Genomic DNA, 24408 nt, shown 5'->3' with positions numbered 1-24408 from the left:
CTTGATTGGTGGAGAGTGAGAGAGGTCTATCGGAAGTGGAGGAGTTCTGTCCACAGAGGCAAGCACAAAATAAGGACTGAGGAAGGTTTTGGATCCCAAAGAACCAAGGCCTGCCCATTTTCTTTGTAGCATGCCCTTGTACCTGGGGGAGGGGGAAGCAGAAATGTCCCCCCCCCCAAAGAGGAAAAAATGGAGAAACACCCACTCATACAGTCACACCTTTCACCCTGCTGGCGATTGTCCCTCACCCACATGCTTTGGGTTGCTCTGTTAAATAGTGTTGTTGTTAAAAAACAACGACTTCTGTTATGGTTGAATGAGAGGAGCATAACCCTAAATAGTAAGTTACCTATGAAGAAAGATCACAAACTATATTTATTTTTGAAGAGTCTAAAGGAAGCCCTCCCTTGGGATTTAACCTTTGCATACTTACCTGAGTGTAAGGATGGGGGGGGGGAGAGAATGCCATTCAGTCCACATTTTAATGTGAAAACACCTAATATGGATTTTCTGAACCGTTATGTGAAAATAACGTACAACTGCTTGCAAAAAGCAAAATACAGACAAAATGGAGACGTGTATGAAAATGGTTATGGCTATGTGGAATTTTGAAAGTGATAATAATTGCAAATGGATGTGGAAAGGGGGCAAAACAAACTTAAATAAAGAGACTGAGATTCACAGATGTATGCATTTCTATCTGGGAGTAAGTGCCACTGAAAACAATGACACTTACTTCTGAGTAGGCATGTACAGAATTGCACTGTCCTTACCTAGATTCATACTACTAACAGGTCTGAAAATGACCCAAAGGAGTTTTTTATATTTTGTATTATAGACAGCATCTGTCTGGTCTAACAAGCAGAAAATCGAACTACTGTAATTGGTAATAATGGAAAAAGCAGCTGCTATGGTTGCTGCTAAAGTTTGTTGTATAGTAGGCAGAATATAGGAGGCAGGCAGTTTTGCTACTCTATGGCTTGGCTTCTTAATGGTTTTTGAAAATAATTATCCTTTTGTGAATCTTTGTACTTTTGTCCATTTACTGTATTTCTTTTTCCCAATTTGAACTATAAAATGGTGATTTTCTTGAGTCAAAATGAGAGTATCCTTAAACATTTTTAAGAAAAAAAGCACTGTGTGCAGGAATTAAATATCTTGCATTTGAACATGTTTTATACATACTCCAGTTACAAAGCTTTTATACTGAAACCAATGATAAAATGACAAGGTTTATAACATGTTTTTTAAAAGATCTCTCTCTCTCTCTCTCTCACTCACTCACTCACTCACACACAGTGTTTGGCCACTAATGACTTTGTGCTGAAACATATCTGGTTGATTCACTTAAGAAACACTCACTTTTAACTGGAATTTGGAACATAAGCAGAAAATAGGAGTTGCATTCTTAATATTTATAGTATGTATGGATTTTTTTTAAAAAAGAAATGTTTGTATAACCTACAATTGAGTGTTTTATCTTAACTCAGTTTTTCTGGAGTTGCACTCTGTTAGAGAAAGGAACCTTTCTTTCTTTCTTTCTTTCTTTCTTTCTTTCTTTCTTTCTTTCTTTCTTTCTTTCTTTCTTTGGTTATAGACCATAAAACAACAGCCAATGTTTTACAAAAATGGACCTGAACATTCTATTTCTACCAACTGGAAAGAAAGTAATTATAAACAGATGAACAGATGGAATTTTGGTCCAATAAAGACCTGCTATTAAATCTGATCATTTTTGGAAATTTGGATAGTCAAGGGCGGGTTTCAGGCACTGATGAAGATGTTAAGATAATGCCTAAGTTCTGGAGACAACCAACAAAGATAATTTAGGATACCCATTCCCTACGGATCATGTCAGTAATACATCTTGGTTATTGGGGGAGATATGTCGGGAAAATAGATGTGGAAATAGCTGCTAATTAAATTATGGAAACAAAAATAGAATCCTGACTCTATTTAAACCTTTAAATGTGCCATCCATAGATGATGGAGCAGTACATAGTCGGCAAATTTCTAAAATGCCATGGTTACAAATTTAGTAGGACTCAGAGAAAGAAGGCAAGAAAATTATTCTTTCTATGACAATTAAAGAAGTTTATTTACTTCTGGAATGTAACATAAGGGCATAATGATGATACAGATCCATTAATGCCTCTGTAAAGGAATTAAGACTACTTGGCTCATTAATTACGGTCCTGGCACAAAGACTTGTGGATTACTCCAGCAACTGTAGGGTAGCTAGGGTAATTGAAGATCATTATCACTATTCATGTTTCTAAAGCAAAATACCATATCATGTATGTATCCTATACATATGCGGGGTGGGGGGTGGGGGAGAATCTTAAAAATAATTATATAATCCAGTGGTCGTTTATGCATGTGTCCCTCTACTGAATCTTAACAGGAATGCGGTCAACTGATCATGACCAATTTTATAACCGTGGCTATCACTTTTTCAAGGAAATATCTATTCCTTTCCATGATAAGCTGGTCATTCCTCATCACATTTGTGTCAGTGTCATCAAGACAACTATGGAGCACCATGCTCCAGAGTTGCTCAAACATCAGTCAGACCGTGAGGGACCAGGCAACTGAGGCAGCTGACTGTATTCACATGAATTGTGCCAATTAACCTCCTACAGAGAGCAGATTGATCATTCTGACCATAATATTCTGTGTGAGTCATCCTTTACTAGCCTTGTCCTTCTAGTATTTATAACGATATTTTAACCATTTCTAGAAAGAGCTTCCGTCAAAGAGAAAAACAAAAAAAGATTAATGGGGGGATAAATGCCATCATTACGGACTGAACATGCCACTTCACGGCCAACAGTTTCAAAGTGATTACAATCAGCTGCCTCTTGCAGAAACTAAGGTGAAAGGTACTTAAGTTTCCATCTCAAGCACCTTTTGTGAATGAAGGTGCACTTTCACTTCCAAACAGGAGGCCAAGATTTGGAAATTAGATTGCCTATGGCTTAAATTAGGAGCTAAATATATTTATCTCCTAAGTAACAAAAATCTTATTTCTAAATAAGTAAATAATAATAATAATAAGCGAATAAGGAACTTGAGCTCGCACTGCAAAATAATGACGGGATAGTGTTTTTTTAAATCTCCCCCGCACATCCTCTACCAAATAGATGCATTCTTATATCCAGTCATTCACTATGCTTTAATGATTGCATCTTATTCCATTCTAGCACTTGGCTTCTTCCAAGACCCTGCCCGATCACATTTCTACATGTCATTCACGTTTATGCAAGCCACTGTGCAAAGCGCAATTAATTTAACTCAGAATGGCACATTAATATTATTACTTTTGACAGCAGGGAAAACTTATTAACTATAACACGTTGCAAGGCTCTTCTCTCTGCGAGAACAGTTTTTTAAGTGCAACACCGAGAGCAAATGGAATACATTCACAGGATGTTCTTTTTGGATTACTAGGCATTATAAAAAGTCAAACACCAAAGCCTTCCCATAATTATGGCACAATTATGTAGCTATTGTAGCTGGTCTAAAGATAATCTTCATCCTATTGTATCGGGCCAAGGCAAGCAATAATAGCTTGCCCTTGCTTGATCTTTAAAAACCTTCCAATAGTAGAGCCATGTACGCATTTAAAGTTCAGTTAATGCATTTCACATTATCAAGAGATTGTCTCGGAATCTGAAAGTGATTGTTGCCACAGATTGAAAACTACACACTGCAGATCTGATAATGCACAGGCTAAAATCACAGGCTCAAGGTAATAAATCTTTTGTAGCTGAACCAGTAGAGTAAAGGTTTCCTTCCAACATGGCTACTAATCTATATAATGCCACATTACAGAGAAAAGTAAGAAAAGGGATCCTTCTTCTGAACCCCTTGGCTAAATTACATTCATTCTTTCACCCAGTAGATGATTGTCTGCAGGATTTGGTTTGGCAAAGTTGGTCTGTTGCAGAGATAGGGTACCTGAGGCCTGGAGGCCAAATGCAGACCCCTCAAGGCCTTTCTGTCCAACCCTTAGAAAACTCCCTGGGCCACTGCTCCCCCCTCCCCAGGCTACAGTCTTCACTGGCCTTGCCACATACCCTTCTCAAGTGCCTTGATAATGTGTTTCGTTGACTTCCCGGCATGGGCTTTTGCCTGGTTGGAATGTAGCCTACTGTACAAAGGTAAGAGTCACATCCATTGCTCTGCCCAACTTTTGCCTCTGGCTCCACCAATACTGGCATGATTCCCCCCCCCAAAAAGTTGCCTACAAAGGAATGTGGCCCTGAGCTATCCCCCCCTGATCTATTGCATAGAGAGAATAGTGAACAACCTGAGAATGTTAAATGAACTAATTTAATTGCTAACATTCTCTGTAAGGATACAGAGTGTGCTGTCAACGAACACATTTCTGGCCGGTTGGTGCTCAAACACACATGCATGAATGAGTATGGTCCAGTTTCCTGTGTTGTTAGGAAAGTGAGGAATGCATATATACTAGAACTGAAAAACAGAAGCAAGCTGCTAGAATTCAGTAATGCTGGAATTAGGCATCCTGACATAATGCATCAGTGATGAAGAGCACTGTGTGACAACCTCCCCCAGCGGCTGTCCTGGTGACTACAACCCACATCATTCCTGACCACTGGCCATATTGGCTGGGGATGATGGGAGCTGCTGTCCAACAACATCTGGATGACACAAGGTTGAGGAAGGCTGGTGTAGGATATAAGCTACACATACAGCAGGGTAGGGATAGGTTGGGACTCCAAATCCCATCAGCTCCAGCAGGCAAGGCCAATTGTCAGGGATGATGGGAGTTGCATTCCAGCAACATATGAAGGGCCATGGGTTCCCGATTCCTGCAGCAGGGCTTCCCTGCTGATTCTTGCACTGTTTTTGATGCCGGTTAAAACAATTTTTGTTTAGGCAATCCTACCAAGACCTGGAATTCCATTCTGTATCCTTGTTTTTAAAAATGCTGATTTTGCCTGTATTTTACCATATTATGTCTACTGTTCTAAAATATGTTTTTATTTTTAAAAACTATTTTAAAATGAATATTTTGTGGGCTTTTCTCTAAACTGCCTTTTTTCCTATAAAAAAGTGGCCTACAAATCTTGCTACCAGTAAATAAATAACTAAATTCCTTCCCTGCTTCTCCCTAGGAGGGCAGTTAAAAACTTTCCGAGTAACCATGCTTTTTATGCCCTCCTAGCTACTTGGGCTGCTGAGAATTTTACGGTTTCGTTTCTTCCATTAATATTTCATAGTGTTCTTCTGTACTGCTCTGATACCCTTTGGGGAAGAGGAAGAGGATATAAATAATTTTAAATAGATAATTAATATACCCTGTCCCGAATGGTTTGCAGGAATAGCTACCACAAACGGGAAACTAATTCATTTAGTAATCAGAACTTTGGAGCAGTTTTGGAACAGAAGCAGAAACAGTCCTATGGGCATCCATCATTTTTTCTCCCACTGTCACTGCAACACCCCGAGGACTTCCTTATCTTCCTACCATGGGAAGATGCATGAGGTGTACCCAGATACATGAGGCAGTAACGCATACGCCTTTAGAGGAGCCACATAAATTATTCTGCTTTAAGGCGTTTGAGTGGAGGAAAGGAAGGCAGATGTGCCATTCATTTGCACAACCAGATGTTCATCCTGTAACATCTTCAGATGAGACAAAAGGAAAGCTCCACACCAGGAAATAATTGGCACAATAGGAAATTAGAATAATAATGTTACATATACAAGACGTACACTGAAGTGGCACAGCAATATTAATAAGCTGCATTGATGCTGTGAGACTGGAATCCCTGCTCTCTGCTCTCATCTCTCTACTTCCCTTCTTCCCAATTTCCCTCCTTGTCTCTTTCTCCTCCTGCACCCTCCTCAACCTTTTTATCCTTCAACTCCCATCTGACTTATTAGTCACTTTGAAAGCACTTCTAGACCACAAATCTCTTTTTTTAAAGGTGGGGTGGTGAACCTCCAGCCTTCCCATTTGGCCTGCGAGACTCTTTCAGTCAACCAAAACCCACCTGCAGAGGTAGGTGAAGGTGTGGCTGGGCTGAAAGGGGGTTTCAAAGTGCACCAGCTGATCAGCAGTGGCTGCAGAGTCCTGCGCAAAGCCCTGTGCATTGGACTTTGCAAGTGTTAAGATCGGATGTTCAATGGGGTTTCCAAAGCCCCAGACACCCAAAGCAGTTTGCAACAGGAAGGGAGCATTCAGATGTGGGAGTTGTTCCATTAACTTTTCCTGTTATAATGCTGGCGCTTCTGTCTTGGTTTCTAACATTCCTTTCATATTGCATTTCCTGTTGTGCTATTGAACCGTGGCCTTTTGGTTGAGATACCACCATGTTCTACTAAATTTCATTCACACCAAGGGGCATAGTGTGACAGAGCCAACTCTCACATACTGTAGCTCCTTCCTTCCTCAAATTGTCAGCCAGAGTCACACATACATGCCTCCATATTTCCATGCTATCTACTAAAAAAAACACATACACACATTTTCTTTTCCATGATCTTCACCCATACACAGTCTCTCTCCACTTGAATATTTACCCATACACATCCATTCTTTTCCCAGAACTTAATCGATACAGATATGTGCACCCTCTCTCTCCAAAGATGTGTATATATGAGCATATGTGTGCATGTACACATGCATGTTCTGTCTCATACATACACATGCACACATACACACAGGGTCTTCATAGCGGGCTGCTAAATATTTTATTCTCATTACCAGACTAATCATACATTGTTTCAAGTAGTCTACAAATTGGAGGTTAAAACATTTGGGCATCATTGACCAAAAAAAATGGTTTAACTTAGGGAAAATTTGCAAGGAGGTTGTAAAAATGCAGTGAAAGTACATAAAGATTTTCAAGCCTTCCTCATAATATTGAAACTTGGGATCACCCAAATAAAGCTGACTGGAAGGAGAAACTCACATCTTCAATGGGTGGCAATAACTACTAACTTAGCTAATGGACCAATTAATGGTGGAGTACCTAATAAAGGTTATATAAGAAACTTCTAAATATAAACCTCTAAACATACCAGAGGAGAAAACCTTAGGATAGTCCATTGATTTCAGATTCTTCTTATGAGCTTCCAAAGCCATCTGCCTACCCATGTTGGAAACAGAACCCTGGATATACTTTGATTTGATCTGGCAAAGCCTTTCATAGGTTCTTATGAAGCAATGTGTCTTTTTTATTACTCAACCATCTTGGATAAATTATGACTGAAAAACTGTCTTCTCATTATAAAGTGCACATTCTCAATTCACTGAGGGGTATTCACTATTAAGTATTTCCTTAGCACCATACAGCTTGTCTAAGGCTGTTAAAGCAATTTACAATGGGAATCCAATTGCTACCCTTTTCATTACTGTGCTTTGTGCAAGACGTTCATTTCTTTTTGTTTAATAAATACGTTCTGTCTATCATAGCTACGATACAAAGTGCTTTAAATGTCAGTTCAGCAAGTAGTTAAACTAAAGTGAAAATACAACAAGATCTGAAAAGAGGCTAAGTGGTTACTATGGTAATCTGACATGGTCTAAATTGGCATTTAAAAACTGGCAGGAGGAATGCAAAGAAAATGACTAAGCTTTCTTTTTTCTCAGGCTGCTCCTCCCAACTATTTGTCTATAACCTTTTCAGAAATGCATATTTCCCCCTTCATTGCTTTTTGGCATCATCCAGGGAGAAATTCTCCTGCACAAGGCCCAGAAGACTAAATTTCTTGCTGGATCATTCACTTCAAAATAAAAAAGTTTGCAACAAATCGAGGGCCTGTGTGATTGTTTAATTTTTGTACAGCACTTAAGTATAATAAAATAATAATAATGAGGAACTTTGTGATGGTAAAAGTCAAATGTGGCTTTCCCAGCCACTCTACCTGGCTCATGAAATTCTCCCCCAAGACCCAACCCTTTGTTGGCCCAAGTGTTTTTGATAGGCAAGAATGAGTTCTTGAACTCTGCTAATGTTTATTCCTTGTCACGGTGGAGAATACAAAGGGGTGTATGAGTGTCAGAAGAACATTTATTGTTGTTTAGTCATTTAGTCGTGTCTGACTCTTCGTGACCCCATGGACCAGAGCATGCCAGGCACTCCTGTCTTCTACTGCCTCCCACAGTTTGGTCAGACTCATGTTGGTAGCTTCAAGAACACTGTCCAATCGACTTCCGGTCTACCGCTCGGAGCGAGAGGGCGCAGAGAGCCAGCGGAGTGGCAGTCGCGGGAGCCATTTTGGGCACCATCGTTACCTCCGTGAAGCGAAGCTCCGAGCCTTCTGCCCGTAAGCGGTGGATTCTTCCTGGAAAAAAGTCATGATTTGGACGAATAAGTCGAAATTAATTAATTTGGAATAAGAATTCGGCATTGGGAGGTGGAGAAAAAAGGAAATCAGCCCCCCCCCCACTGAGTGTTAAATAACGCGGTAAGCTTGGAAAACTTAGAAATACTGCAAAAGAACTTTTTCCTGATGCAGAGTAAAGGGAAAAGTAAGCTGTGAATTCATCTCTGCAAAAGACTGAGATTTATCATGAGAAAAAAGCCCTGTGAACCTGGAGTTGGGTCAAAGGAAGGATCAGTCAGTCTGCTGAGTGACGTCACAATGCAATGGAATGTGTCTGGCTGAGTGTGAGAGACTGAGAGCTGTAAACAGATAAAGAGGATTTGTTTTGCTTTAAGGCTGCTCAGTACTGACTTTGTGGAAAAAAAGAAGTGAAATGAGAGATTCTGACCAAGTGGGACTAGAACTTTGAATTTTCTTCAATATTGGATAAAAATAACAATTCCACTGCCTGTCTGCAACAAATATGGAGGAGGACTCCGGCAGAGGACTGGGAGAGAAGGTTCTGGAGAACAGAGAGGAAGACACACAATGAGATTTAATATTGACAACAATTGTGGAACTGACAAAGGAAGTGAGCATCTCCAAACTTGATGTATGTCTCTTGAGAGATGAGACTGTGGAAGTATTTGTTCCAGACTTTGAAACAGAGGAACTAATTGAAATTAAAAAGCAAGAGAAGGGAGAAGAAAAAAGATCGGAGGAGCAGGACTGTGTTGGTGTGTCTCATGTAAAAAACCCAGAAGAGGAGAAAGGCAACATTGAAGGACGATATGCTGAACCAATGGACTTAATTTGTGAGAATAATACTGTTCCACCGGTGGGAGGGGTGGAACAGGGAGGAAAACTAGGAGAAAACACTGTTTCACTGGTGAGAGAGGTGAAACAGGGTAGGGGGGGAGTACAAAAGCACCCCAAAAAAGAGAATAGAAAAACCAATACCCCGGTGAGAGAGGGGAAGAAGCAAACAGGTGGGGTGCAGAAAAAGGATAACAATGAGCAAAGACATAAAGTGATGGGACTACTGAAGAGGAGGGCAAGAGTTCGGCAAAAGTTGGATTGGGACAGACTAGGGGTGGGTTGAGGGAGTTTTGGATTATTTGGTATTGTTTGATATAACATGGTCTGACCTCGGAATGTATTAAGGATTGTATTAAGGATCTGGCTGATGCATCTGGAGACACTGACTTCAGGGAAAGGGGGGTGGGAACTTGTTGTGAGGGTGGGAATAAATGGGTTAAAAAATTGGACGTTAAGTTTAAACATTTTTGGGTAAGGGATAGAGATTAGTAGTTGGATAATAGCAAGAGAGAGAGGATGTCAGCAACAAAGAAGTTAAAGTATAAAAAGAATGGTTAAAAACAATGAAGAAGTCAAAATTTAGAAAAAAGAATGTGATGTTAGATCTGGGAACTGCGAGAATTATTTTAATAACTAGAACTCAAGAAGGGGAAATGGGGAAGTCAGAAAGGATTAGTTTAGAAGCTTTAGAATGGTGTCATTATATTTCTATTTTTCTTTTTACTGTTGTTTTTTCTTTTTCAGTCTTTTTTATTCTTAATTGTTCTTGAAATGTGAAGAATTTGGGGGAATAAGAATGGACAAATTGGTTATGTATTCTTTTTTCTTTTTCTGTATTTCTTGATAAAATCCAATAAAAATTATTTTTTTTAAAAAAGACCACTGTCCAATCATCTCATCCTCTGTCATCCCCTTCTCCTTGTGCCCTCAATCTTTCTCAACATCAGGGTCTTTTCCAGGGAGTCTTCTCTTCTCATAGGTGGCCAAAGTATTGGAGCCTCAGCTTCACGATCTGTCCTTCCAGTGAGCACTCAGGGCTGATTTCCTTCAGAATGGATAGGTTTGATCTTCTCGCAGTCCATGGGACTCTCAAGAGTCTCCTCCAGCACCATAATTCAAAAGCATCAATTCTTCGGCGATCAGCCTTCTTTATGTTCCAGCTCTCACTTCCATACATCACTACTGGGAAAGCCATAGCTTTAACTATACGGACCTTTGTAGGCAAGGTGATGTCTCTGCTTTTTTAAGATGCTGTCTAGGTTTGTCATTGCTTTTCTCCCAAGAATTTCGGGACTGCTGTCACCATCTGCAGTGATCATGGAACCATTTCCATTTCTTCTCCATTTCACTGCCTCCATTTCTTCCCCTTCTATTTGCCAGGAGGTGATGGGACCAGTGGCCATGATCTTAGTGTTTTTTTTTTTATGTTAAGCTTCAGACCATATTTTGCACTCTCCTCTTTCACCCTCATTAAAAGGTTCTTTAATTCCTCCTCACTTTCTGCCATCAAGGTTGTGTCATCAGCATATCAGAAGAACATATCAGTCAGTAATCACACAGTTCAAAGTTGGATTTAACTCTTCACTCGCTAAAACACAGGCTTGGTTTCTGCTGGCAAGAGCTGTTCAATAGTGGAATGGTCTTTCCTTGGACGATGGTGGACTCTCCTTCTACTTGGAGGCTTTCAAGCAGAGGCTGGATAGCCATCTGTCATGGATGCTTTAGTTGATATTCTTGCATTTTAGGGTGTTGGACTAGATGACCCTTGGTGTCCCTGTGGCTCTTCAGAACCTGTGGCTCTTCAGATGTTGCTGAACTAAAATCCCCATCCACCCCAACAAGCATGATTGATAGCCAAGGATGATGGGAGCTGTAGTTGAAGAATATCTGGAGAGTCACAGGTTTATCACACCTGCTGTGAAAGCAAGTGCTAGTGTGTTGTTTAGTCGTTTAGTCGTGTCCGACTCTTCATGACCCCATGGACCATAGCACACCAGGCACTCCTGTCTTCCACTGCCTCCCGCAGTTTGGTCAAACTCATGTTCGTAGCTTCGAGAACACTGTCCAACCATCTTTTCCTCTGTCGTCCCCTTCTCCTAGTGCCCTCAATCTTTCCCAACATCAGGGTCTTTTCCAAAGATTCCTCTCTTCTCATGAGGTGGCCAAAGTATTGGAGCCTCAGCTTCACGATCTGTCCTTCCAGGGAGCACTCAGGGCTGATTTCCTTAAGAATGGATAGGTTTGATCTTCTTGCAGTCCATGGGACTCTCAAGAGTCTCCTCCAGCACCATAATTCAAAAGCATCAATTCTTTGGCGATCAGCCTTCTTTATGGTCCAGCTCTCACTTCCATACATCACTACTGGGAAAACCATAGCTTTAACTATACGGACCTTTGTCGGCAAGGTGATGTCTCTGCTTTTTAAGATGCTGTCTAGGTTTGTCATCGCTTTTCTCCCAAGAAGCAGGCGTCTTTTAATTTCGTGACTGCTGTCACCATCTGCAGTGATCAAGGAGCCCAAGAAAGTAAAATCTCTCACTGCCTCCATTTCTTCCCCTTCTATTTGCCAGGAGGTGATGGGACCAGTGGCCATGATCTTGGTTTTTTTGATGTTGAGCTTCAGACCATATTTTGCGCTCTCCTCTTTCACCCTCATTAAAAGGTTCTTTAATTCCTCCTCGCTTTCTGCCATCAAGGTTGTGTCATCTGCATATCTGAGGTTGTTGATATTTCTTCCGGCAATCTTAATTCCGGCTTGGGTTTCATCTAGTCCAGCCTTTCGCATGATGAATTCTGCATATAAGTTAAATAAGCAGGGAGACAATATACAACCTTGTCGTACTCCTTTCCCAATTTTGAACCAATCAGTTGTTCCATATCCAGTTCTAACTGTAGCTTCTTGTCCCACATAGAGATTTCTCAGGAGACAGATGAGGTGATCAGGCACTCCCATTTCTTTAAGAACTTGCCATAGTTTGCTGTGGTCGACACAGTCAAAGGCTTTTGCATAGTCGATGAAGCAGAAGTAGACGTTTTCCTGGAACTCTCTAGCTTTCTCCAGAATCCAGCGCATGTTTGCTATTTGGTCTCTGGTTCCTCTGCCCTTTCGAAATCCAGCTTGCACTTCTGGGAGTTCTCGGTCCACATACTGCCTAAGCCTGCCTTATAGAATTTTAAGCATAACCTTGCTAGCGTGTGAAATGAGCGCAATTGTGCGGTAGTTGGAGCATTCTTTGGCACTGCCAAAGAATGCTCCAACTACCGCACAAGTGCTAGTGTAGGAAATGCAAAAGGCAAACACAAAGTTCCACAATCCAGAGTATTGCTTTAGTTTGCAAAAGTGGGGTAGCCTTCCTGTGGTTTGATGCTTTACCTACAGAACAAATAGTTTTCATTACCTCGCCTGAAGTTCTTGGGGTGGGTTATCATCTGCCCATACATAAATAAGAAAAATAAAAAGTTAAATAAGACTGGATCACAGTGTTCTCTCCTAATTTGTTTTTTTCTTGGTCCCTTTCCCACAGCTCCCTCATTCAAGCTTTTTCCAGCCTGCTGCTTAATCTGCCCTCCACTAGTGAACTGCTGTCTTTCTCCTGCTCCATTTTCATCAATTCTTTGCCTAGCTTCAGGGAGTCTGACTCTCCCTGAAGCTATGCGACACACACAGCAATTATGTATAACATTAACAAGGCTGAATGGAGGAAGGTTAGAACGATGTTGTCATGACTTACAGCTCATGTGACCTCTCCTATACAATTTTCACCAGCCATCCTACAGACTGGAGACGTTCTTTCAAGCTCTTGCAAAGCCTAACAAATACTTTACACAGCACTTCTTATCTTCTAAAGTGCTTCACCAACATTGACTTACTAATCGGCTGTTCTGTAGGGAAATGGGGAAAAGTCATGAAGCTGGTTTTTAAATTTGCTTGGGTCACGAGATACAGAAGGAAGCCTCTTATGTCTCATTAAAACCCCATCCTTTGATTTTATCCCTGACCCTTTTAAGGAGAGAGGGCTGAGAAACAGACTGAATTTTTAGTTAGTGCAATGAAGAGGGCAACAGCTTGTCAGATGCTTCTTCCTGTTCCATAGCCGCTCATTAAAACTCTGCGTTATTATGTACAACAACAGAATTCTGTGTAAAGAGCAGTTAAGATAAAGACTTAAGAGAGAAGATGGACCAAGGTCAGTTTAGGTGATTAAGCAAGTGGTCATGACCATCATTAATGGAAGCTAAAATATGCTTCTACCCTCAGGGGTCACAACCAAACTATTTCAAGGATTAATTTCCCCATCATTAATTGCCAGCTTTCTTATGATTCTCTATCAGCGAAAAGTTTTTTTTTTAAAAAAAAAAATAAGTGAAAACTTGTCATAACAATTTGTATTATTATTACTGAACAGACTGTCTGCAAATTTGGCTTTCTGTGACAAACGTTACATTCTGCAATTAAAATAAAGATAAGTCTGTTTTTTAAAAAAAATGTCTTGGCAGTAATTAAACATAATTACACTTGTACCGTTTTGGATGGGATCCAGTTGCTTAGGGTTTTAAGTCTATTTTAATCATGCTTTTTTCTGGAATTAGTGGGACAGGTTGTGGTACCATGAGCACTAACAAGACAAGCACGTGCCCATCAATGCACATCTGGCCTAATTAAACCCTGTTTCCATTTTTGCTGTGTTTTACTTGGTATCCTTAGGATATTGAAGCGTTACAATAAAGACTTGCCATCTACCTATGCGAGCCATGAACCAAAGACATTTCAGCACAGACTGGGAAAATCGCAGCAGAACTTCCATAGCTGAAATAAATAAAAAAATTCCTTCAGTAGCACCTTAAAGACCAACTAAGTTTATATTTTGGTATGAGCTTTCGTGTGCATGCACACTTCTTCAGTATCTGAAGAAGTGTGCATGCACACGAAAGCTCATACCAAAATATAAACTTAGTTGGTCTTTAAGGTGCTACTGAAGGAATTTTTTTATTTTGCTTCGACTCAGACCAACACGGCTACCTACCTGTAACTGAAATAAATAAGATTTCTAAGCCACAGACTCATAGGAGAAACATCTATATTACAATAACTTGGCCTAAGGTGGAATTCATAGCAACAAATATTTGTCTAGACTGTTTAACTGATAACATTGCAGTGTGTCCTATGATATTATTGTGGAGAAGCTGGTAAAATGTGGGCAGGATGAGGTAACTACCGGTATTAGGTGGATTTCTGGCTAGCTGACTGACCAAACCCAAAGAGTGCTCACTAATGGTTCTGGGCCCACTGTCATTCAGCATCTTTATAAATGACTTGGATGAAGGTATTGATGGGATGCAAATGACACCAAACTGGAATGGAATCACACAGAAGACAGAAACAGGATTCAATACGGCCTTAACAGATTAGAGAACTGGGCCAAAACTAACAAAATGAATTTCAATAGGGACAAATGTAAGGTTCTACATTTAGGCAGAAATAACCAGCTGCACAAATATAAGATGGAGGGGGCACCTGGATTGCCTGTACTGCATGTGAAAAGGATCTAGTAGACCACAAGCTTAACATGCGTCAACAGCAGTGCCGGCTCTAGGTAGACCCCCGGTGGCGCAGTGCACCATGGCGCCTGGGCGATCAGGGGGCGCTGAGGGGCGCCCCAGCAAGTGGGGAGCTGCGCGGCGGCCTCCCTTTTCCCTCTGCCAGCCGCGCCGCTCACGGGAGAGCAGGGAGCAAAGCAAGCGGAGCAGGGGCACTAGGACCCTGTTCCGTCTGCAGAGCCCACCTTCCGGCGCTTGTCGGCATGGCCCATATGGCTTCTTGCCAGCGCTGATCTCCAGGCGCTGCTGCCGCTGCCGCTGCTCCGGTGCCGCTCCGGCTCCAGCTTTGCCTCGGGCCGGCTGGAAGCATGTGTAGAAGGCGGCCAGGCTAGCAGCCAGCAGCGCGCCCGGCTCAGCTCCAGCTCTGGCTCCTGCCGCGGCAGTGGCTCTGGCTGCGCTGCTGCCGGCGCCGCAGTAGAGCCCCACGAGCGAGGCCACGGGCACCACCGAGCCGTCGGGCGCCCTAGCGCCTCACCCAGCAGCTCGGCCAGCGGTGCCGCGGCGGCAGCGCAAGGCGATGAAGACATCACCACCGAGCCCCACGCAGCTCCCGCCGCCACCGCCAGGGGGGGGGTCAACTCTGGGAAAGGGGGGCACCAGAGGGATCGCACCAGGGCGCCAGGTATGCTTAAGACGGCCCTGGTCAACAGTGTGATGTAACAGCAAGAAATAAATAAAAAGCTAATGCTGTTCTAGGCTGTATGAACAGAACAATGGTGTCCAGATCAAGGGAAGTAATACAGTGGTACCTCTAGTTACGAATAACTCTACTTACGAATGTTTCTACTTACGAACGGAGCTCCGTCTGCCATCTTGGATGCAGTTTAGATAGGATTTTTTCTACTTACAAATTTTTAGATAGGGTTACGAATTTTTTCTCCCAATGCATTCCTATGGGATTCGACTTACAATTTTTTTTAGAATTACGAATGTGCATTCGGAATGCATTAAATTTGTAAGTAGAGGTACCACTGTAGCTCTGTTCTGCCTTGGCCAGACCACAAATGGAGTACTGTGACCATTCCTGGGCACCACAGTTTAAGAAGGATATTGACAAGCTGGAACATGTGCAGAGGAGGGCGACCAAGTTGAAACCAAGCCTTATGAGGAATGGTTGAATGAATTGGGTATGTTTAGCCTGGTAAAGAGGACGCTGAGAGGAGATAAGAAAGCCATCTTCAATTGTCATATGGAATATGGAGCAAGCTTGTTTCAATCAATGGATTCCACCTAAGGAAGGAGATTCCACATAAACATCAGGAAGAACTTTCTGATGGTAAGAGCTGTTTGACAGTGGAATGGACTCCCTTGGAAGGTGATGGATTCTCCTTCCATGGAGGCTTGTAAGCGGAGGTTGGATGGTCATCTGTTATGGATGCTCTCTAGTTGAGATTGCTGCACAGGGGTTTGGACTAGATGATGCTTAGGGTCCCTTCCAACTCTGTAATTCTATGAAAGATGCACAAGGAGCCCCAAGCATGAAGTTTCCAGCAGAACATATTCAGCATGAGATAGGGTCTGCTGCAGGCTCTGAATTATTGGAGGTGAAGTGTGCAGACTGAAATAATCTCAAAATAGCAGCAACAGGTCAAGGTTTACATCAGTCCTGAAGATCACAAAATATTGCATAAGATAAGAGGTTTGCTAAACTGCAAGACGAAATCAAAGTTTTCTTTTAAAAGTAATGCTAAATTATTCTAACCTAGCACACTTGCTTTCAAGAAAAGAATTCATCAGGCATAAAGAAAAACAAACCTCATCTAACTTTCCAGTTAATCACTAAACAATGGCAATTCCCCACATTTATTGGTTGCTCACTTGAGTGCGTCAAGCACATAATCAGAAAGATGCTAAGAAACAAAAACAACAACAACATTGAAGGCTTACTTCATTTATCATGGAAAACATTTATTGCATGAATTCCATCATCCAACAGGCACATCATTTTCTGAAACAAGAAAGATTTCCAAACATAGCAGAGGATGCCGAGCTATACTTCTGCACTGACTGCAGTCAGGATTATTATTACAGTATTATTATTTGCAGTGGAAACCCTCCCCTGTTCTTATCATTGCTGGAATGAAGCTATGACTCATAAGTCTACAGTGTATGTGACTTACACTTTAATGCACAGGTGTTCATTGGCACGGGAAGACACTATACCAGAGAACACGACCGGGACCAGCACAACAATCGGAACCATGAAGAGCTCTGTGCTTTTATTATGTCAAATGAACAGAGGTTTTGACAAAGAGGAATAACCACGTATACTGCAGCATTAGCTTTCTGTCAGTGCAATCCTACACAGGTCTGCTCAGAAGCACAACTCATTAAGTTCAAACGGAACTTAAGCCCATGTAACTGCATAAAGGATTTCAGCTGAAGCTCCACGTGTAGCATAGTAGCTAAGCAGCAGAGCTCCTAGTCAGGAAGTACTTGGTTCAAATCCGGCCTCTGCCGTAAAGCTGCAGGCTGTCCTTAACCCAGCCCTTCTCTCTAAGCCCCCATCCCTCTAGCATTTTCAGAAGGTTTTCAGAAGAGAACAGGGGTTTCTCTTGTTTGTATTGTGGTATGGAGAAGGTAAGAAAAAGCAGGAGTCTCTCTGCTGCTTTCTTTTAAGAAAATCTTCTCCAAACAGCTGTAGGAGTGACAAAACTTTGCCTCTTTTCCAAGTCCTCTGGCAAGCATGCAGGGCTTGGGAGAGAGAAAGGGTTACATCTATGTGCAGGGAGGAATGGACGAGATAAGAACCAGCAGGAGAAATGCCTGCTTTTTATTTTCTGATGCAAACAAATCTCCATGCGAGGGAGCTTCCAGCCTTTCTCTAATTTTGAGGTGGCATTCAATCACATACTCACATACTCACAAATTCAAGTTGAGCAATTAAAGTTAATTTTGGTGCTCTTGCACAACAAACCTGTTTCTCTCCCCCACTCTGCTCCATCAGACTTTTGCAAGAATATAAAAAATAATAATCAGGAAAATGCATGGGAATACATGGGTTAACATTTTCTTCACACAAATGAATCAGATAGAATGCTAATTAAATAGCTGATTTTTGTCTATCCTTCCTTCGAAACCTAGGCCAACATAGCAGGATTAATACTCAACAGTCATCTGGCAGCCACCTGAGAAAGCACAAGCCCTTTTTTTGGTTGCTAGAGGGCTGGAGAGAGAGGCAAAAGCCCCATTAACTATGAACCCCTAAACCAAGCAAGTATTAGAAATCACCCCAGAATTGGCCCTACTAAACATCTTCCAAGACAACAATGCCCACTTACACCACAAAGAACTCATAACCCACCTACTCTCAGCAGCCCGAAACATCATAACCAGACACTGGAGAGACCTGTCGGGAGTAAGCATGGACCAATGGTACCAAATAGTATGGGAAACAGCCTTACTAGAAAAATTAACCAATAAACTGAAACTGACAAGGGGACAAATAGAAGAAGATGCCTTCACCCCAGTATGGCTCCCCTTTATCACATACACAACCCAACAAGACAATGACAAAAATCCACCAACAGCATGCAAATCAATATGGCTAACCTGATCCAAAACACCCACCCACCCCACTCACACATGAAGACAAAGATCACCACAGCCAACCACAAATGAACAGCCACACCCTAGGCCAACCCCAACCTCTCTCACCACCAAAGGAACACAACTGAACAGCAGAGAACATGCACAAGCAACGCTGACACAAACCCCCACATATATTAAGTAAAATAGAAACATCGCCACCCAACCCCAACCCCACTCAGGTTTTGTGATTCTGCCTACAAGTGTGTAGTGACACATCAAATCAGTGTTCAGAATTAACATCCTCCAAAAATCAAAATGGCAGAATCTCCCTCAAACCTGAACATCTCTGACCTACGGTAAACTTTTCTTTTACCCAAACATCCTCCAAAAAGCTTCTGTCTTTCTTCTCTCACCTACCCCTATCCCTCATTATTATTTGGTTACTGAGGGTGGAGGACAGTGTGGTTTTAGTGTTACAAAGGTGCAAGAAGTATGCAGTGAGGTGATAAATAAAACAAGGATACTGAACAGATCTCAAAATTGTTGTTGTTTTAATTCAGGCATCCCCAAACTTCGGCCCTCCAGATGTTTTGGACTACAATTCCCATCTTCACTGACCACTGGTTCTGTTAGCTAGGGATCATGGGAGTTCTAGGCCAAAACATCTGGAGGGCCGCAGTTTGGGGATGCCTGTTTTAATTTATTCTGGCAGAATATTTTCTAAGTGTTTATGAGCTACGGTACTTTATTCCCTCAGATTAACAGGAGTCAAAACAGATTATGCATACTACTCTTTTGAGGTTTAACAAATGCCAACAATAGATATGCTTTTCTTACCTCTTCTTTTTCAGCACTTTGCAAATCCCGCCACTCCTCAGTCACATGACCAAAATCCACAGTGTTCATGGCCACCTTGTACTCCCCAATGATATCATGTTTGGAGAAGCGGTCAAAGTCATATACCGCCATCACTAATGTTTTTCCTCCCAGTTCAGAATACGGCACCTGTATTTTTTATTTTATTTTTTACAAAAAAATAAAACAGAAACAAAATAAGAGAATGAGAAAATACCAGGTTCTGTAGCCTATGCAGTAAATATGCTTTCACTGCAATGCAAATCCATTCCTTTGTTTTATCAGCTGTCATTCCCTTTATATTGAACTAGGGGGGGAAATATGACACACAATTTCTCAGAGAGTCATCTGATGCACTGGTTTGTAATAGCAGACTAGAGCATTCTACAGCACAATGTGGTAGCTCTCTCATCACTCTGCAGCATTTGCCCTGAGTTCTTAAAGTTACGTCTCCAACGTGAAACTAAAGACCAATTATTTGCCCCACAGATACATGAGTTTTCGATACTGCAGAATGCTTCTCTCAATAAATCATGCTGTCACTTTCCAAAAAACAGCAGCCTACAGACTGATGGAAAAGCACTGGCTTTCGATGTCTGACACAGAGAAATTAGAGACTAGGCAGTTTTCTTCCAGCACAATCCTCTCCTTGCCAACTGAGAGGCAAGTCCCACTGAGCTCAATAGGGCTTAATCCCAAGTAAGTGGTCATAGGGAAGCAACCTGAAAGAGGCTTTATTCTTTTACAGCCCCCCATATCAGGATTCTGCTTTTCATCAAATGGATATTGAAGCTCATCCTACAGCATGATATATTGCTATAAATGTTGGCAGCAGAAGGCCAGGTTCTGGCTAATTTCCCACCTGTTCTGATGTGTTATGGGCAGATGCTTTAGGTTAGGAAGAGGATCATTAGTCATGGTTTTTTTTTCATATTCATGGGAAGTGATGCAGCTGAAGTATCACTTCTTTAGTTGGCTGGAAAAACCGAGCAAAAAATGTTGGATCTTGGGTGGAGACCTGACCGTTCTTAATAAAATCATTATCATTAATATTTCCATATAGGAATGCTTCCATATGTATCTGTAAATCTCTCTCACACTGTTACTCAAGTTTCTTAAAAGGGGAGGGGAATTAAAGCGAAGTGAAATGGCTGAGCATTTCAATCTGCCTTGGTCCTTTGCAAAACTGTCTAGCTGTCATGTCTTTTCAAAAGAACCTGTGTTTCATTGGCCCTCCTCTCATTGTGCTAGTTCCTGAAAAGTTGTGAAGAAATCTTCAGGTTAAAAGACACATCCATTAAGGCAAAAGGTTGGGGAGGGGGAGTGCTGCACACATTAACTTGTATCCTGACATTATACAACGACTCTAGCACAATCCATTTATATTAATATGCTGATCTGAAGGGGCCATTGAATGCATCACCAAAAAAGAGGTCAAAAGAAGATAAATATCTGCATACAATTTGTCTATGCTAATTTATATGTATAGATTCATATTCAAAAATAATTACTATAAATTAAATAGAAATGCAATACTTCTCAACGTAGTGGAGAAGGCTATATGATCTGCATGCCTGCTCAGTCTGCTGTCCCGGTACTAACTGGGCCCCCTGCTTATTCCCCCTTCTCATGCTTCTTTATCTTTAAACTGGACTTAGATAAAAGAGCCCTCCAACAGAGAAGTGTTCCTTCTAAAGTGGGATGCACAGCTGTCCTAATTTATCCCTATTTTTAAGCCATATGCTTGATTATAAAGAGGTGGGAAAAGCTTCACACTTCACTGGTGACTTTTGGGGTCATTGTTGTTACATTTTCTTTTAAGAGTATCTGAACAAAACATTAAATTAGCCTCCCTGAAGACTCTTTGTGCTGTATAAACTTTTACCTTTTTATGGATTTACTGCCAAGGTGCTGTATAAAGCAACTTGGATAGCTTTAAAAGAGGACTGGACAAATTAGAACTGGACAAATTAGGAAGGACAATGGCTACTAGGCGTGAAGGCAGTATTCTGCCTCAAATGTCAGAGGTATTATGCACCTGGATACCAGTTGCTGGGAACCACAGAATGCTGTTGTGATCATGTCCAGCTTGCAGGCTTTCCACAGGCACCTGGTTGGCCACTGTGAGAACAGGATGCTGGGCTAGATGGTAATTGGCCTGATCTAGCAGGAAGTACATTATTCTGTGTATTTCAGAAGTTCAGGCTGCAAGGGCCACTATTTCTGTAACCAAGCTGGCACCATACACTCACAAGTGTGAGATATAGACATGCTCAGAAGAACCTCAAAGTACGCAGAAGTGCCAGAGTATTAGGAAGAAACTTAACTAAACAACCCCCAAAACAGTCTGGTGAGAACTCAACCAGAACACAGACAGTTTTTGATGTGGGGTTTGAATGCAGTGGGTGGGACCTAAACAGAAGCACTCCGCACTTCAACTGTCTGTTACAGGTCCCACTTGCATGATAATAATTTTGCAGATCTGCTAACACAAATAATTTTTGCTTTTACCACTGCCAGCCACCATATTGTATTTGTTCACAATATTACAATTTATGCTGCAATCCTGGAAATAAGACCTGCAGAACTCAGTAGGGCTTACTTCTTAGTAGACATGTATAGGGTTGGTTACAGGTGGGTAGCCGTGCTGGTCTGATGTAGTCAAAACAAAATTAAAAAAATCCTTCCAGTAGCACCTTAGAGACCAACTAAGTTTGTCATAAGTATGACCTTTCATGTGCATGCACGCTTCTTCATACACGAAAGCTCATATCTATGACAAACTTAGTTGGTCTCTAAGGTGCTACTGGAAGGATTTTTTAAATTATGTATAGGGTTGCTCAGTAAAGCCAATCTAATTATCAACCATATGGCCAAATGGGAGTCCTGCAATATTATTGCAATGACCATCAATTATGACTACAGCATTGATGTGGGTGAGTTTCACCTGTACTGCCACCTGCCTTTTTTTATCCAGGGACTCAGGTGGGTGCTCATGAAGCCCTTCTGTGCGTTCGACACAATGCATGTGATTAACATAGGCACAGAACTCTTGGGGTTGATTTTTTACTTTGATGACCTATGACAGCAGGCCAGAAATCACACAGGCTGCAGATATAGAAAGCTTCGGCCTCCAGAGGCATCACAGAAGTGTTTGAAGGTTCCCTCCTGGCTGAACACTTTATTCTGAATTGCACTTCACTTTTCAGATGCTGATGGTTCAAAAAGAAGCACATTCTCCTGGCACTCTAAGTCAAGATATAAACCCAGGGGTGAAATTCCTTTTAGTACTCCAGCTTTTAATATGTATGATCATAAATGTATTAATTAAAAGCAGCTCTATCATCTGAGAAGCTGATGAATCACTTTTTATTTTTTTAAATGCTTTAAGGAGATAAGAGCAAAAAGGAATTCCTATTTGTGACTCAGGAGAAATGTATGAGTGGCCCAAATACTACATGGCTACTTCTGTAATAGCTAATGCAGAAGACTAAAGAGATCTGGCACAGAATTTGTGCTTCTATTATGCACACAGTGACAATTGTCATAATTGCTTGCTAGAAGATGACAACAAGATACGTTTTATGGTGCTCCACCCCTGAACAAATTAGCCATGACATGGAACGTGATAAATATTAATGGACATTCCTGGGTTAACGAAATATGAATGTTCAAGATGGGTGGGCATGATCCAAAGCTCCACAGAACATCAGTAAGACTAGGGGTTGCTTACAGTGCAATCCTAAGTATGTATCATTAAGCAGTGTTGCCATATGGCCGGAATTCTCTGGAAATAGCTGGAATATTGCAGTCGGAAGCAGTGTCTGGGCAGAAATTGCTAAAAAATGTTTGGGAAAATCTGGACATATGGCAACCCATATGCAACCCATGTCAGCAGTGTCATTTTTTGCCTTTAAAAATACTCTTTTTTTGTGTTTGCAATTTTGCCAAAAAAGCTCAGCAACTTTGCTCAACAACTTTTGTGTCTGGATTTTCACAACATGGCACGGTCTATAGAGGATTGCAGTCTTAATATCTTGTATATGTGGGAATGGTCTCTGTATGTCCATGGCTGGACAAAGCACAGACTCCTGTATGAGTTCCTGTATGAGCACCCAAAATATAAATGGATTTAATCCATTGAGATCTTTATTCAGTAAAATGGAGCTACTGTAAGAATACTGCATTGTTTGGTGAACTGTGAAAATTGTGTGGCGATCAGTACGTGCCTTGACTGATTCAGTTTATTTTATCTCTTCTCTTAGGCCATAACACTTTGGTTTGCCCATAACACTAGACCAAACCATGGCTCAATATGAATGTGTGAGCATGCGGACTCCTGGAAAGGAGATCACAGCTGCTCTGCTTCTCCTGGATCACTCTGCTGCTGCATTGCACTATGCTAAGGCATAGAACCCAGGCTCACAGATTAGCTTCCCCCAAACTAACTATGGCCTGCAACTATGGTTTGTCTCATGATATATGGCTTGTGGCTTGTCCAGGAGAGCTAAACCATGAGTCCAGGTTTTTGACAAGATGCTAAACCAAACTATGCCTTGGCTTAGCACTGCAATAGAATGACTAGACAGGAGCAAATTGGTCACAGGCTCATCTCTGGTAGCCTCTTTTGGTTTGGGCTGAGCATAATGTGTGCACAGGCCATTGGAGATGTTAACCCCTGCCTTTTGCTTTGGGCACCTGAATCTTAAAAGTAACGGTTTTGCTTCATTTTAAATAAACTCAAAGGAAAAACTCAGTAAAAAGAGTTTCTTCTCCCTCCCCACACAAATGGGAAAAAATGGATTGTTTTTATGAACATCTTCAAGAGAAAACGGCTTATGTCTGCAGTAGTGTCAGAGGCCTCTAGGGATGTCTTTCTTGTTGAGTGATTACATAGCCTCAATCTCTTATTGTCCCTGCTTTCAAACTGGAGCTGTCATTATAAGACTAAGTATACCAAGGGAAAGGCCTATAGCGATTGAAGTGCAGTGGACATTTAAGATGAAAACCCTTCAAAGGATGTTCAGCTTTGCTGTTGTTATATTGCTGGAAACTTGGTTCTGAGTTTGGTTCTGAATTTTTTGGACAGCATTGCACAGCATTCTAATATGTGTCTGACTTCCTCTCTCCATCTCCACTCATGTTTAGGTGTTTGAATGAACATGCCATAATGACAAGATAATTCCTTTAGGTGAAAGGATCAGAGGAAAGAGAGAGCCAAGCTTCCGTTACAGTGTCCCTCCCCCACTCAAAGAAACT

General features: G+C 41.5%; 1 protein-coding gene across 2 annotated transcripts in view; it reads right to left on the bottom strand.

Moving 5' to 3' along the window:
• SYT1 (synaptotagmin 1) overlaps positions 1–24408 on the bottom strand; it is a 333238-nt gene that overhangs the window by 54466 nt on the left and 254364 nt on the right. For both annotated transcript variants that reach the window (XM_035127518.2, XM_035127522.2), the window contains exon 7: positions 19132–19299. In XM_035127518.2, the coding sequence (XP_034983409.1) occupies positions 19132–19299 (168 nt within the window). The remainder of the gene's footprint in view (positions 1–19131; positions 19300–24408) is intronic.

This window comes from Zootoca vivipara, chromosome 10, assembly GCF_963506605.1.
Source record: "Zootoca vivipara chromosome 10, rZooViv1.1, whole genome shotgun sequence".
Lineage (NCBI taxonomy): Eukaryota > Metazoa > Chordata > Lepidosauria > Squamata > Lacertidae > Zootoca > Zootoca vivipara.
The sequence above is the reverse complement of the archived record's forward strand: the minus strand, read 5'-3'. Positions and strand labels throughout refer to the sequence as shown.